Below are 16,256 nucleotides of genomic sequence, written 5' to 3' on the forward strand. Positions count from 1 at the left end.
CTTAAACAAACACATACAAAGATTAGCCAATACATTATGACCACCTGCCTAATATGCTGTCGGTCCTCTGCGTGCTCCCAAAACAAGATCCTTGAAGGTGTCCTGTGGTATCTGGCACCAAGACGTTAACAGCAGATCCTTCATGTCCTGTAGGTTGCGAGATGGAGCCTCCGTGGAATGAGCTTGTTGGTCCAGCACATCCCACAGATGCTCGTCGTATTGAGATCTGGGGAATTTGGAGGCCAAGGCAACACTTACATCAACTCTTCATGTTCTTCAAACCATTCCTGAACAATGGGTGCAGGGTGCATGATCCTGCTGAAAGAGGCCACTTCCACCAGGGAACACCATTGTCATGAAGTGGAGTACTTGGTCTGCAACAATGTTTAGGTAGTTAGCACATGTCAAATTTACATCCAAACCCAGAACACTGCCCTTGTCATCCCACAATGCATCCTGGTGCCATCACTTCCCCAGACTTCCTCCTCCTTCTTCAAGGTCCAGCTCCGATGCTCAAGTGTCCATTGTAGGCACTTTCGATGGTGGACAGAGGCATCATTGTCACTGATTGCTCTGTGGCTACGCATCCCCATATGCAGCAGTGTGTTGCGACACATTCCTCCCATAACATCATTAAAATGTGTGTGACTTGTGCCACAGTAGACCTTCTGTTGGCTCGGAACAGAGAGGATAGCCTTCGTTTCCCTTGTGCATCTATGAGCTTGGGGCGGCCAACACCATGTCGCCGGTTTGTGATTTGTCCCTCCTTGGACCCCTGTTGATAAATTCTCAGCACTGCTGATCAGGAGCAACCTTTCAGAGATACTAATTTGCCATAATTTGGCCCTTGTCAAAGTCACTCAGATCTTTATTCCTTCCCATTTCTCCTGAATCCAACATGTTGATTACCAGAACTGATTGTTTGCTTACATCTAATCTACCCAGACCGTATGTGGGCTTGTTAGGAGATGATCAACAATATTTGCTTAACTTGTGACTCCTGTCATTCTGTGTATATTGTACCACATCTAGAATTACGTTTTGGCAACAAATAATCTTTAACCTATTCAGTTTAATTTATACCCGTTTGTCCTTAAACTCTAAACAAACATTAAAACACAAGCAAGTTATGCTTTTACATGGTTTATTGATCAAAAACATCAAAACAAAAGATGACACCCAAAAGAGTGAAGCTTTCAACAAGAAAAGTCCATTCAAAAAAATGTCCAACTTTCACACAAAAAGCACAAAGTGCTCCACAAAAATATCCTTAAATGAGCAAAAAATATCAAGGTTTGAAGAGGCTAGTTTAGCAGAGCAGCATCACACAGTGTCAGAGAAGGAAAGGTTGCATAGACGAGTGTGTTGTACAGTCAAAGTTGGACCACACGGAATATAAAGAAAAACAGAGAAAAAGAGATGATACAACAGGAAGTGAGCTTCTATTATGCTCCGTTCACTCTCCTCAGTGCAAGTGCAGTCTAATACTGTGGTTTGTCTGACTGCTTTGACAATTTCTCTGTGTTTCTGCCCTCTGAAACATTCAAACTGAAAAGAGGAGTAACTGAGAGAACGATAAAGCAAATGTAACAACATTTACAAACTCTCTCCAGGATTAACTGGCCCTCATTAAACATACAATCATTTAAAACGCCGTTCGGGAAAATAAATGTGGATTTAAAAGAAACAGAAACAATGCTCCCATTAAAAACAAAAAGTATTTCCTGACAAAATGAAAATCGAACATAAAAAAAGCATCAGAACACTTTTTGTTCCCAAGTGAAGAACCATACGGTTCAGAATATTACAACTCAAAACACCTTAAACCTGAAGGTGATTCAATAAAAAAATCTTGATCTCACAAGCCTCAAGTTTCTCCTACCGCAGACAGCAATAAGCAGTCAAAAAAAGAAAAGAGGAATAAGGTTACTAAAACTTGACACTATAGATTTATTATTAAAAAAATATATAAATAAACCATCTGAAAACCATTAAAAACTTTCCAAAAAACAAAAAGCACTGCTAGTTCATTTAGCGAATTAGTTCCTAAAACACATGAGTGCTGAGGTAGACCTATAGCACACACAAACTGTCAGGCAAAAATCACACTTGGAAACAGTCAAACACACAGACACACCAACTTGTCCTCTGAAGCATTTAGGATATAGATGAAAGTCCCACTACGGAGCTCCCATCCTGTTTTTGAGAACAATCCCAAGTAATCAGCAAACAAAATGGAAATATCACTGTTCTAAATCAGGTTATTTTATGGAACACAAATTAACTGCTCCCGTTAATCATATCAATCTATAACCTTTTCTTCAAAGTTCAAAAACAACTGAACTGTGAAACTGTATAAGTGTACGTGTGTCTGTGCAGAAAATATGTTCACATGGTTTTCCATAGGTGGCCTTATATGGGCAACAGAATCAATCGTAAAGCAAAAAATAATCTCACACAATAGAAAAACTGGCACCTAAATGGTTAAACTGCTCATGCCTAATATGTAAAGTGTTTAAATATTAAAAGCTTTGTGAATGTACTGCATGTTTACAAGATAAAGATGTACAACAAAACCCTAAAAAAATAAATAAACTAAAAATTCTCAATATCACTAGACTTCAAGGCACTAGAATGAATCTGCATTCAAGGAGGGGGATCTCAATACTGGGCATAGGCTTAAGACGAGCACTTTAATAGCAAAATAAAATCAAGTTAGTTTTTAATCATCATGATTTCAACTATTGCGATGTGACAGAACAAATATAAATATTATCAAGTCCTGTGGAGTTTCATTTTTACTCTAGTAAGACCAAATGCTTGGACACATCAAGTGTAAGACTATGAGACTTGGTTGGTGACATGTAAGGGGCACATGCTTGGGCTTGAAATGTAGTCAAGTATCTAGTGTGTGTCTATGCACTGCAAAAATAAATTTATATAAATAAAATCAAAAACAAAAATCACTGAAACCTAAAATCTGTGATCTATTTGTGTACTAAATGTGAAGGCTTTACTGCTCATAAAACTTGATAAAATAAAATATTTTTTACAGCCAAAGATTGTTTTGAGAAGATGAGCAACTAGGAAAGCTCCATGAACATTTTTAGAGTCCTAGTTCCTCAGTAAGACTAATAAAGAGCGTGCTAGTTTTAGCTTGATTGTATTAACTGTATCACAACATTGTTTTTAGCTTTAGCTTCACTTTAAGTGACGTAACTGATGATTGAGCTGAACACTTCTGGGCTTGCTGAATGATTCGTTTAAATCACTACTGTAAACGAGAAAAGTGAAAGGTCAGTTGCAAATCTATTTGTATTGATGTTCAAGTTGAGCACTTCGTACTCTTCACATTAAATCAGCAATGGAAGATTCACAGTTTTTCAAGCAAAGTGGGATCTTCTGGGCTGCTGCGGAAAGGATGAAAACCTAAAAAGAATGGGGGGAAAAAAAGCATTCGTTAGAAATGGTACTTAAAATAGTCACACATTTGGGACTTTTATTAAGAACACAAAAAAGCCTAAAAATGCAACAAAATGTAAAAGAGATCATTAAAGACATGTTTTGACCAATGGATTTTCATGATGTTTCAGTCATTCATAATTACTACTAGACTGGGTAAAGAAACCCAGCCTGATCTGCCAGCGATTTGATTTCGCCCGGCAACTCAGTCTGGAAACCCTTACATTCACTTCTACTGCTTCTGTTACACTTTTGCGGGAACCAATCACAGACTGGCTTATCCACCTGGCCCGCTATTGGAGGGATTATCACGATGGCGGATAGAGAAGCGATGGGTCGTTGCCCGTTGATCACGCTTCTTGTAGTCAGATTGGTTGAAGGACTATCCAATTGCGTACAGAGTCATTTGAATTATGCTTGTTTATCACGCCTCTTGTGGTCTAATTGGTTGAAGGACTATCCAATTGCATACAGAGTCATTTCATTTATGCGCGTTTATGCTCGCGTGTGCGGTAGATAATACAGAGCAGACTCCCCGGACCAATGTTTAATCTTAAATTGAGCTTGGTCTGGTGACAGCCAGACAAAATTACTACTGGATAAGGATTAAAACTAAATTCTAAAAGAGATTACATTGAAAAACAGAAATTCCTAGCCAATTAAATGTCTTTACAAATATATTAAACCATTTTTTTTTTTTATGATTTCCTCATATTTCCATGTTTTCCACTGGCCATGGGAACCCAGAAGAGAGAAAACAACACTTTTCACAAAAAGAGAAGAGAAAAAAAAAATTAAAGAAAGAAAGAAAAGAGGGGCTATTTTCTATCATTTGAGTGACGGGCCAAAACAGCAGAGCGGTGATGTCATGATGGCTGGTGGTGTTGCATAATGCCTCAAATGGGACCGAATCTCAGATTGCGTTCAAACACAACACAAATAGAAAAAAATCTTTGCAGGCGATCAGTATTTAGTCAGCACGAGTGCAGCTTAATCTCAGCAGCATACAGTATAAAGACCTCACCCCTCCTCCTCATATCCTGTGGCTCAAGCTATGTGCTGAGTCAGGAATAGCTATTAAAGCCCCGCTGCAGTCACTCGAACTACAAAACACGGGTGTAAACCCACCCACCCTCCCTCTCTCTCTCTCTCTTTCTCTCTCTCTCTCTCTCGTCCCACACATACAAACATCACTGTCTGAGAGCAAATTATCCAAGAGGCTCCATGCAGTATCCTTTTCCGCTCTGAATGTACCAACAGTAGGAGCGGGGGATGGTCAACAAAAGACGACTGGAGAGGCAGACAGCTGTAATGTCCTCATAATGGCTGGGGAAGTAATGAGCCCTCTGCCTTTCATATTCATGAACACACCAATAATATTTTAGTGGCTGTTATTCAACCCTAAAATACATCATTTTAAATGCTATGTTGAACCAATCCAACTTAAAAACAAAACATTTCACAGTTTACTAAGAAAATTAATGATGCGCAGATGTGGACAATATGAATACACTTAATTAAAAGGTCGATATTAAAATCAAATATTATATATTGTTCATCCCTAATTCAGTAATACCTTTAGTCTAAATTCTGGACTCAGCAAGGAACTGTCAGTTTTGTGTGGCATGTCTAAACAAAAATCTTTCCTTTTTTGGACTAGGAGCAACTCCTAGTCACCTGGTCTGCCTGATGAGCATTGTCCCCCAGGGCAAAGGGTACGGAAAAGAGAGAGAGAGAAGAAGGGATGGGGAGTGTTAGAGGAGGGGCGGTGGTGAATGGGTGTGGTTGTATAACAGTTATCCCAGCATGCACTTTTAAAAACAAGAGGCTCTTATAGCACGCGAACAGGAGCTCTCTGAATGTCTGAGAAAGAATCAGATCATGATAGAGTCCTGTCAAAACATAACACACACTAGTAACAAATAAAAAACAGCAACAAAAAGGCAATTTATCCCGCATTGCTGAGGACATTGGCTGGTGGAAAGACAATGAAGATATTATCCAAAACCTCACGTCATTTTTTTTTTTTCACCCTGCTCACGGTCCTCATCAAAATAATCACACCCCTGGGACAGTTGTGTGGAAATACAGATTATGATTTTAAGGATGCATCAATATTGAAATTCAGGCTGATATGCAGCCAGTAATCATTTTTATCATCACCGATAAAGGCCATGCCAGATATTATAAACTTTATAAACTCTAAACTTTAAAACACACTAAATTATTTGCCATAATCTATTGTTAGTCTTTTAACCTATAGTGCTAGAAGACGATCTAAATATTAAAACAGGCAGAAACAATTTAAAACACAATATCAGCCAATAGGTAGACAAATCTTGTATCACAATATGATCAATTTTACTTCACGATAACGATATACCCCACAACAGTTTTTTTAAAATTGGAAATACGGTTATGATGCCAAGTTTTTGGATGCCATTAAAATTTCACAATTCTCAATACCAACTTTACCATCACAAAAAAATAATACTAGCCCTATATGCCCATGTATAGGCCTAAGTAAAACGTAACAGTCAGTAATAAAATAAGAACAAAGGAATTAATTACAAGAAGTAGGAACTATGTTGCTGTTAAATTTCTAATGGTATCTCGCTCACCCCTGTGTGTAAATGTGTTTGTCTTTAAGAGAAATAATATAGTAATACACAACATTTCTGCACCATTATTGTTATCAGCTGCTATTACTGGCTCTAGAACATTTATGGAAACTTCACCGGCAAAGGCATACCTGTGTGTGCATTCAGGTCAAAGGTCAGTGTTTACGCTGCACATGTGACCTGTCCCATCCGGCTGTGCAGCTCTAGTGCGTCTGGTCGGTCCTGAGGATTGACAGCCAGCATGTCCTGCAAAAGTTTCCGGAGCGCCTCGGACATGTGTGAGCGTCTGCGCTGGGGAATACTCAGCACCATCTTTGGATTCTCCAGAAGCGCCTCTCCAACCGGGACAATGTCAGAACCTTGCCGCACATACGTCCCGAGCAGTTCCCTCTTCGATTCAGCGTCAATGAACGTGATTCTCTCGATCATGGCCCAGATGATAATGCCCAGAGCAAAAATGTCTGCTTTGGCTGTGTAATGTCCTTCCCACACCTCCGGTGCCATGTAAAAGTCCGAGCCGCATGCCGACGAGAGCCAAAACTTGTTGATGTTAACACTGTTCTTGTTTTTGTCTCGTTCTTCCTCTGAGTCCCGTATTCCGGCACCAAGACCAGCACAAACTTTGCTCAGTCCAAAATCAGCCACTTTCAACACAGGTGTGCCAGAACGCTGCGAAATGAGGATATTGTCTGGTTTAAGGTCTCTGTGAACAATGTTGTTTTGATGCAGGAATGCCACAGCGCTGCTCAGCTGCATCATGAAGCTGGCATTGGTGCAGGGATCGGGCTGACGAGACAGGATGAACTGATTCAGATCCCCTCCCTCGCAGAACTCCATTACAAACCAAAGGTAGCAGGGCTCATCAGGACAAGACAATACACGCTCACCTGAAAGTACACAAAAAACATCTAGAGATTAATATACTTGAATGTTTTGGAGGCGTTCAAATCAGTTAACATTTGCATAAGACAATGGGAATTCAACAACAATCGACATTTCAATGGAGAGGAAGGATTATGCCACTTTTGCAGAACCTGCTCAACACTGATTAATACCAGAAATCTCAAAATTACTTAAACTGCAACATATGAATCATGAATCGACTCGCTGATTCATAACGCTTCAAAGCTTCATGAAGCAGTGTTTTGAAATCGGTCATCACTATAGAAGTCGTTATTTCGGGTTTTTTTGGCGCACAAAAACTATTCTCATCGCTTCATAAAGTTATTGTAGAACCACTGTAGTGAGATGGACTTTGTAACAACGTCTTTAGTACCTTTTATGGGTCTTGAGAGTGTAAAGTGCATTGTGCCTATGGAGGCCTTTCTGAGCCATCAGATTTCAACTAAAATATCTTAATTTGTGTTCCGAAGATGAACGGAGGTCTTACGGGTGTCGAACGACATGAGGGTAAGTAATTAATGACAGAATTTTCATTTTTGGGTGAACTAACCCTTTAATGCACAATTTAAAATTCTGGGAAAACAGAATTGATGAAATACTCCATAAAATGAGAATGTTCCTTTTACCTAATAAATCACATGCCTCTGACTAATAGCAGGTATTAAATAGTGGCTGTAACATGAACCAGAGACTGTATAAAGTAGAGATGGTCCACTCATAAATGAATGGGAGAAATTGTAAAACTCAATATGGCAGTGTGGTTTCACCTTACAGTTAAAAGCACCAATCGTCTTTTACATTTTGGTGTGCAGTTAAAAGAGCCAATCTTCTTTTTGTTTACTCTAGAATACACATTAGCACAATTTATGACACTATTATTGTAAAAATGGCTGATTTGAAATTGAAATGTAAATTTGACAAACAAAACGATTACATAATTTTTAGTCTTTCCCCATACAAGCAGAAGTGAGCTGTACATGCATGCCTGGTAATAGCTGCCCCGGGTATTATGAATATGGCCGTCAAGTGAACCGATTTGTCTTAAAGGGACTTTGAGGTAAACTTAAGGCTTTAAAAAAAGGTTTTGGCCCTTCAATGTCAGGCCTCGACATTCTGTTCTAGGAAAAAATAAACCTCAAATAAACATCGACAAAGGAACAAAAACTGGTGGAAAACCTTGCACATAAAATTAAAGTAAACATTTTAAAATGTGAGAGAATGAGAGCACCAGACAAAATGAAGAGTTAATGGATGCAATGGAAAGAGTTAAAGGAAGAATTGCTTTGTCATGAGTTTCAGAGGCTGCAGAACCAGTTTGAAGCTATTTAGGTTTCTTCTGACAGGACTGGACTAGCTCCCATATGAACAACAAAGACTGACTTGTATTCCCTGATACAAGCCAAAGTGCCTTAGGGTAATTATAAACGTAGTCCTATGCTTGCATGAGTTTTATTTTTATCCCTCCCCCTGGTTCTGTTGAGCAAGCATTATCTGAAACATGCTGCTGTAAATATAAATAAAACATTCACTAAAATAAATCACACGTCTTTTTCAAAGTTAAGGGTGCAATCATCATAACACCACAAAACAGTCTGATTATGGTGCGTTCACACCGGACGCGAATGACGCGATTCGCGCGAGTGATTTACATGTTAAGTCAATGCAGAGACGCAAATAGGCATTCTGCGGCGCGAATGATGCGAATTGAGCGTTTTGAACACGTGATTCGCGGGAATCGCTCAAGTTGAAAAATCTGAACTTTGGCGGATATTCGCCAATCAGGACCAATCAGGAACTTGCTCTAGTAGTGACAACAATGAGGAGAAAATCTGTATATTGGTTCAGACAATATGATTATCACTGTGATAACATTAAATTACATGAAACAAAACCCAGTCTCTTTTTGTTAAATGCAAGTTTATGTTTGATCAATAATACAAAAGTATAAGTAAAAGGTATAATAAGCTAACCATGAAATAAAGCAAACAATTCAGTCAAACATTCAAAGTCAGTGCTAGTAGGCTACAACTGTAACTAGGGCTGCAACGACGCGTCGACGTCGTCGATGACGTCGACTACGAAAATACGTCGACGTGCGTGAAATGCGTCGACGCGTCGGCGGCACATTATTTACGTTCTAGAATGGAACAGAAGATCTAGAATAATGGCAGCTTCTGCTCCCGGGCATAGTGAAAATGATCATTTATCATATAAAGCCAGACCGCGACATTCAAAAGTGTGGGAGTACTTTAAACAGAAGCCGAATAAAACTGTGCTTTGTTCGCTCTGTAATGCCGGTTTCACATTGCGCGCGGTGGCAGAGCAGGTGCTGTGCGCGTGGAGAGCGGGAGCTTTCACACTGCCAGTCAGTGTTGCCAAGTCCCGTTTTTTTCCGCGGAATTGGGCTACTTCTACACTGTTGCCGCAGGCTGTGTCTCATGTCCGCGGGTTGAAGCGATCCCAATTATGTGATATTTAGCCCCGGGAATGAGAATTTTAGCCGGCAGCCCTCCAAAAAAACACACATATTTAACCCCCCGAGCGCGATGTTTACCAGAGAACCTCCCCGAAACGCGATTGAGCTTGTTTTGGGCTAGTTTTGAGTAACGAATGGGTGGGTTTTGTTGTGTAAACCTGGCAACCCTGCTGCCAGTGTCTCTCACGCAGCTGAACCGTGGCGCGTGTATTGCAACAGACGGTCACATTTTCCTGGGTTCTTCTCCGACCCCAGTACGTCTCGTGCTTTTATTTATTATGGGCTGCATATATCTCCTGTTAATGCGACCTGGTTCCGCTCTGTCCCAAACACATATGCATAATAACATGCTGTATATAGGTAGTTTGCATGATTAAAGTAACATTAAAGTTAAGATATGCCTCTAGCTTTAATCATTTAAATGTGTCTTTGAAGTTTGGGCTAAAACTTCTGGCAGCTTTAGTCGTTGTTTATGCACATGTATCTTCAAAATAGACAACTAGTTATACTATATTAAAACTATGCTGAAAGCTCCTGTATGTGAACCTTTTGCAGATAAATACAAGTGCATTTTCGTTTACTATTGACACAAATCAATAAGTAAATCATACTCAACTACTATAGTAAACAACTTTTCCTAATTAGGCCTACTCTGTATACATTTTATGATGAATAGTATCATTATATATTATGTTTAAAAAGCTTCTTGTGTTCATATATTTCTTTATAAAATGGCATAGCCTACTATGTACACTACCCTTCCTGAAATACAATTAATATTGTCATCATTCATTGATTTCATGTTAAAATAATATACAAATTCACTACCCTCTTTGAAGTACAATAATCAGTAAAAAAGAATCATAAGATTAATCCGGAAAAATAATCGTTAGATTAGTCGACTAATCGAAAAAATAATCGTTAGATTAGTCGACAGAAAAAATAATCGTTAGTTGCAGCTCTAACTGTAACGTAAAGTTATAGCCTAAAAATAAAAAAAGTTATGAAACTTCACTTTGCCCTCAGCCTAAACGATTTGCCAGGGAACAAATTATAGATCCATGAGACCAAAGATCGGCCATTACATCTACACAAGACGAATTATAGCTCGAGACACCACAGAGACATCAGAGCCAACGGCAGAAGGACTAGCCGAAGAAAGGCTACTCTCACCGGGGTAAACAAGCGCAGAGCGCCGCTGATCCACTGGAGCTCACAACTCCGAAAACACCAGATAAAACGTTCAAATAGGCACTCTTTTTATAAATAAACCACAGATGAGCTTTAAACAACTACATTATCGCCTGAAAAGGTCTTAAAACTACGTTTTGTCACACATTAACAGTATATTTTAACAAAAAAGACGTGTAAACACAGTCCATGTCAGCCATTTCTCAACGAGACGAGCCGGCTGGCAGAAGCCCCTCCCATGACGCGAATTTGCGTCTGTTGTGAAGTGAATGTCACGCGCGAATGAAGCGAGTAAACTCAACATGTTCAAGCGTCCAACTTCGCACGAATAAAGCGAAATATTTGCGTCCGGTGTGAACGCCACATAAGGCCACACATACACTGTATGATTTCAGCAATGTTTTGTTAAATACCAACTCTCACTGTACGAGTCAATCGCTATGTGGTCCGATGGTCGAGTTGCAACTTGACTGCTCACGCTATAAGTGTGTATTAAACACGTAGGACTCCCCGAACACTGAACTGTGTGGCTATTACAGAAGAAGAAACATGCTGTCCCAGGAGAAACGCGCAGCTTTGGTCATATGTGCAATTCTGTCTGCTGAAATATCAAATAAATAAATAAATTAAAAAAGAGGAGCTAGCGTATATGGACACAAAAGTGGCATGGAAGATGGCCAAAATGGATAAACCATATTGCACGTGTTCCATCAATGTTTAAATTTGAATAAAACTAAATTAAATCAGTCATCACATAAAGCGATTGGGTTTCTTCAGAAAATTTGGACTAAACTGCTCAATTCATATGTTTTTTTTTTGTCTTTATGAACTTGAAGCGTCAAAGGAAAGTACAAAAATTGCTCAGATTTTATTAAAAATATCTTAATTTGTGTCCCAAAGACGAACAAAAGTCTTACGGGTTTGGAATTAATGACAATTTTTCATTTTGGGTGAACTATTCCTTTAAAAGTGCACTTTTTGTTATTGTTTAGGTTTAGCTGGCTCTAATTCCCTCCAAAGTTTCAGTGGTTTTCAAATGTGTTACCACCTGTCAACTGGATGTATGCAGTTTGTTTTGCGTTTATGCTTTGCAAACAGCCTCGAGTACTGTCTGAGAGCACGATCAGAAAACATTTGTATTTTTCTGTTATTCTGTTTAGTAACTATCAATGCATGACGCGGCTGGTCAGATGATGTCAACATGGCGTGCCGTGCACCCATAAGGTGGTGACCCGCTCAAATGTAGAATAAAACCGCTTTTTCAAGAAAATGAATATGAGGGGGTCTTCATCTTGTATGAGTGTGTATTTTATTTAATGGACTCTAAGCATGACTAGCCTATGTGCTTAGAGTTCATTAAATAAAACTGCCTATATATTTCCGCTAAATGTCAATGATACGTGAGCTTCCGGTATAGTATTCTCCCATAGCAAACTCTCTTGGTCATTTCTAACTGTTGATCACAACTATAGTAAACAATGTTTTCGTAATAACTTTAGCATAAAGGAGGATTGTATCAAAATTGATGTGTCCTGTTGTGAGAATCTTCCTCAAGATTAAATTTTGTGCTTAACTTTCTCAGTTTTTCCATACACTGCAGCAGCAGAAGTTCCGGTGACCAACGAGGCTAAATGCGGAAATGATCGTGCATAGAGTCTAAGTTTCTCAAAATGTATTTGAGTACAAAAAAAATAACTGACTGCACCTGTAACAAAACACTGGTGATTTAGCCTGATCTTGTGTGTTCACACTTGTAGTTTGGATGACTTGGTTCATTTGGTCCGGACTCAAAAGAAAAAACATTTAGTCCTGGTCCGCTTAACGTTCAGAATCAGATTGATGTTTTAACACCGAACCTAAAGGCATAAAGGGATACGTGCACTAACTGATTGATCACCTTTTATGACGTATTGCCCATTTTGAGACGGAACTTACCAAACATCCAACACAATGCTTAGTGCTGAGCTAAATGTGCTCGTTGTATGTGCTTAGCCTACATATGATGGCATTTTGACCGGCTGAGAACCGGTGAAGAGCTTATAAAATGTGTGAAGGAGTCAAAGCTGTGGCAGCAATCCCTCTGTCACACACACAAACTAATTTCTGCTGCAAGGAAATGTGGTCTAATGCCTGAATCGAACTTTGATAGGTAATATTGCGACTATGACGAGAATAAACAGGTATGCTGTTTTTGGTTAGTTTACATGTCTTTGGTCCGTGTATATGAATGGTTCATATCATACACCATTCAAATCGCACCAGAGTTCAGACCCATCTTTACACGGGTCTCTGTCCCCTTGTTTGGTGCACACCAGGGGCCTGTACCATGATGGTAGTTTAACAAACTCAGGGTTACAGGATTAGTTTCAAGTTGACAAAACCAAACCAATCTATTCAGGCTTTGTTGGTCCCATGATGCCGATCATCAGCTTTTTCTGTCAACTCAGGCTTTGATCCTGAGTTTAGGAGTTTAGCTGTGACATCAGTAGTGAACAGCCAATCACACGCTGTGGATCAGTGAAACTGAGATTCACTTCTCACGAGAGAAGCAGCGAGATTCATTTCTCTCTTCTGCAGAATATTAAATGATTGAAAAATATTAAGAATTTAAACAAATTTACACAGCAAGAAGGAAAGAGCCGTCTATGAAAGGACAACTTTAAGAAAAATCTTACTACGTCAGTGCAAGTAAAAGTTATGAAGTTAGTTTAGTTGATATATAGAGAGAATTGAACATTTAAGCGCACATGTAGTCATTTTTATAGCTTTATTTATTGATTTTAAAGCTTATTTGTATTCGACCTTTATATAGGCTATTTATATTAATTTTAACAAAGTGCCTATGAAACATGTATAATTGATTAAATGATACATGTGCAATTGATTAAGGGTATAATAATTACATAAATGATATCTAAATAATTCAAAATTATTATTATTATAAATAAGCATGGTTAAAAGCCAGACACTTTAGTGTTTAAAAAACATTTAATTTGGAGTAGAAACAGGTGGAATTACTTTATTACATCAGAGGTGTGACACTTTGCTCACAGCTGATTGGTCCAATTTCAGTTTGAGATCTCTTATCCAGAACATAACCTGCTCTGGAGCAGATTCTCCGTGGAGCATAAGTTACTATGGAGATGAACACTGCTAAAAGACAAACCACTTTAATGGTACCTAAAACCCAGGATTGGCACAAACTAATCAAATCTGAAACATATCTGGCTAGCCAGCTAGACAGGCTTCATGATATAGGCCCCAGGTTTCATTTGAATCAAAACAAACATGCCAAGTGTGAACACACCCTGTCCCCATGACGAGAAAAAACAGGTATGAGTGAACATTCTGTCCTTTTTAGGGTCTCATCTTCCGGTTTAGGTTTGTTTACATATATTTTGTCCATGTTGTGTTCATATTTAATTCAAAACAGATTGTTTACGCACCAGGGTTCAGATGGCAGCGTTTACACTTATTGAAATGAACCACACTAACAGCAATCACACCAGGGACTTTCAGGGTTTTTTTTTCTTCAAAATTTACATCATTCACACAATCATTTAAAAAAACTGTTCGCTACAGCAACACTTGACAATGAGACCACCATTTTATAATCACTTTGCTAGATTTAAGAAGACCGAAACTAGCTAAGTCTAATTCCAAGCCCACTGTCTTGTTTTCCCATCAGAGATTGAAGCACTTAAAATAATTTATTTATTCACAGTAAATTGAAGTTAAAATAGAAGTTAAACATCTCTTCCCCCTTTCACTTCATGTATAGACTAGACTAGACCAACAGCTTCCAGGCAAATGCCTCTAGAAACATTTACATTATACAGTACAAAAACTCAGAAGATCTACATGTGAAAGCAGTCACACAAAGACGACAGCTTAGCACATTAAGATTAATGAGATCAAAATGGCCTCTATTATCTGTACTAAATCACCACTGTCTCTTTTTCATTTGTAAGATAATTTACACAGTTGTCATGTAAGGATTCAAACTTCCTTCATTGTTGTAACCCGGGAGAAGGTTTGACCCCAACACCAGCACCTCCCCCACCTCCAAACTCAAGAGTTTCATAATCGAGAGGAGGGTGGGGGGAGGGCAAATCTGACCGACATTTGCCACATTCTTACATAAAATATAAACAATCTTAATGTAGAACACAGACATGCGCATTATACACGTCCGGTGTCATCGGTGGACCGCCATGTCTCATTGCCAAACAATGGATTCTAACCTGTTTTGTTTGGTTACAATGAAAAACGACTCAAATGATTGACATTCCGATTTCCAATATGTCATTGCTACCAAATGAAGGAACTGTCACAAACAGAAGCTAGTGTTTGCTCGTGACAAACTATTCCACCACCGCTGGCCTTCTAGAACAATTGTTAAAACGCCAGTAACGTAACTTGAATAAAAACATCTTACCTTTCAACGAGGTCTCCACCAACCTCAAATACTGCTTTGAACGCTTATTGCCATGGCTCATTTTCTGGGCCATCCCGTTCCTCTGGAGCACACACTCCTCCAGCTGCACAACATTCTCATGGCGTTTCTCCAGACTGGTCAAAGCCCAAAACTCCGCCAGCGCCAACTCCACATTCTCAGGCGCGTCACAGCGCAGCTTCTTCACCGCCACCTTCGCACCTGATTTACGGGCAATGGCTTCGTACACAACGCCATAACTACCCCTGCCAACTTCGCGAAGCAAACTGTACCGCGGTGCAAAAAGCCGCCGTTCAAGACTACCATGTTTACCCAGGTCCAACTCGTCTCCCATTGTCTCATTGTCGTCTATGTTGTCGACGCTGAGCGAGCGCAGGACACTGGCGCTTTCGGTTCTTTTGCAAGCGTTCCGTGTCCGTTGCCGCTCTCTGTCCTTTGCATCCATCACGCCTCCTCACGTTTTGTGCGTGCGTTGGGAAATATCTTCCGCGTTCATATTTCTAGATCTTAAGGGCGTTCAGCAGCTTTTAAAAACTCGTTGACATCTGCATTTTTTCATACAGTTGAGTATCGTGATTCAATCACAGTCGAGCTTCTAGTCTGAACTGAATGAACCTTGAATGAAGTGAGAACTTGGCTGGATCATCCCACTTTCCTGTGCCGGGGGGGATTCCTGACCTATGAGGACACACGTACAATGTTAACGCCTCTTTTGAAATGTTCTTTTGAAAGAAAAAAGGTGAACCAAATACGATACATGAAACCTGTCTTGCGCAATCAATCATGTATTTTAAATAAAAATAACGTTGTTTTCTATCTTTGTATTTATGTTAGTTTCATGCATTTGAAAATGTACGAACATTTACACAGGCTAGGCTACATACAATACAAAAAAAAAATCAAGCATATTTTTATTATTTATTTATGCATTATTTTAGGTTAGGATACTCCATTCGACCTGAACACCGACAGACATTTTTGACTATACCACAATTTGTAATATTAATTTATAAATTAATAACTAATCTCAATGACCAATAGACATTCAGAAATACACATGAATAAATTGATCGTTTTCCCCTCATTTAATGTCAACAAGGATTAGGCTAGGTACCTGTGGGAAACCTATAAATACATCCGTTGGCTG

At 39.2% G+C, this 16,256-nt stretch overlaps 1 protein-coding gene across 1 annotated transcript; it reads right to left on the reverse strand.

Moving 5' to 3' along the window:
- Window positions 1-1,043: 1,043 nt before the first annotated feature.
- On the reverse strand, window positions 1,044-15,734 carry stk35l (serine/threonine kinase 35, like). The gene is made up of 3 exons (XM_079840542.1): window positions 15,092-15,734; window positions 6,215-6,970; window positions 1,044-3,429 (listed from the first exon to the last, which is right to left on the reverse strand). Exons 1-2 carry the CDS (start codon window positions 15,552-15,554, stop codon window positions 6,246-6,248), a joined length of 1,188 nt encoding a protein of 395 aa, XP_079696668.1. The 5' UTR covers window positions 15,555-15,734; the 3' UTR covers window positions 1,044-3,429; window positions 6,215-6,245.
- Between the last annotated feature and the right edge of the window lie 522 nt (window positions 15,735-16,256).

This window comes from Gobio gobio (genome assembly GCF_949357685.1).
Source record: "Gobio gobio genome assembly, chromosome: 17".
NCBI lineage: Eukaryota > Metazoa > Chordata > Actinopteri > Cypriniformes > Gobionidae > Gobio > Gobio gobio.

Coding starts and splice junctions, on each gene's coding strand:
- stk35l (XM_079840542.1), bottom strand. CDS start 15,554: ATGGATGCAAAGGACAGAGAGCGGCAACGGACACGGAACGCTTGCAAA. Junction 6,971..15,091: donor GGTGGAGACCTCGTTGAAAG/GTAAGATGTTTT, acceptor GTGTACTTTCAG/GTGAGCGTGTATTGTCTTGT.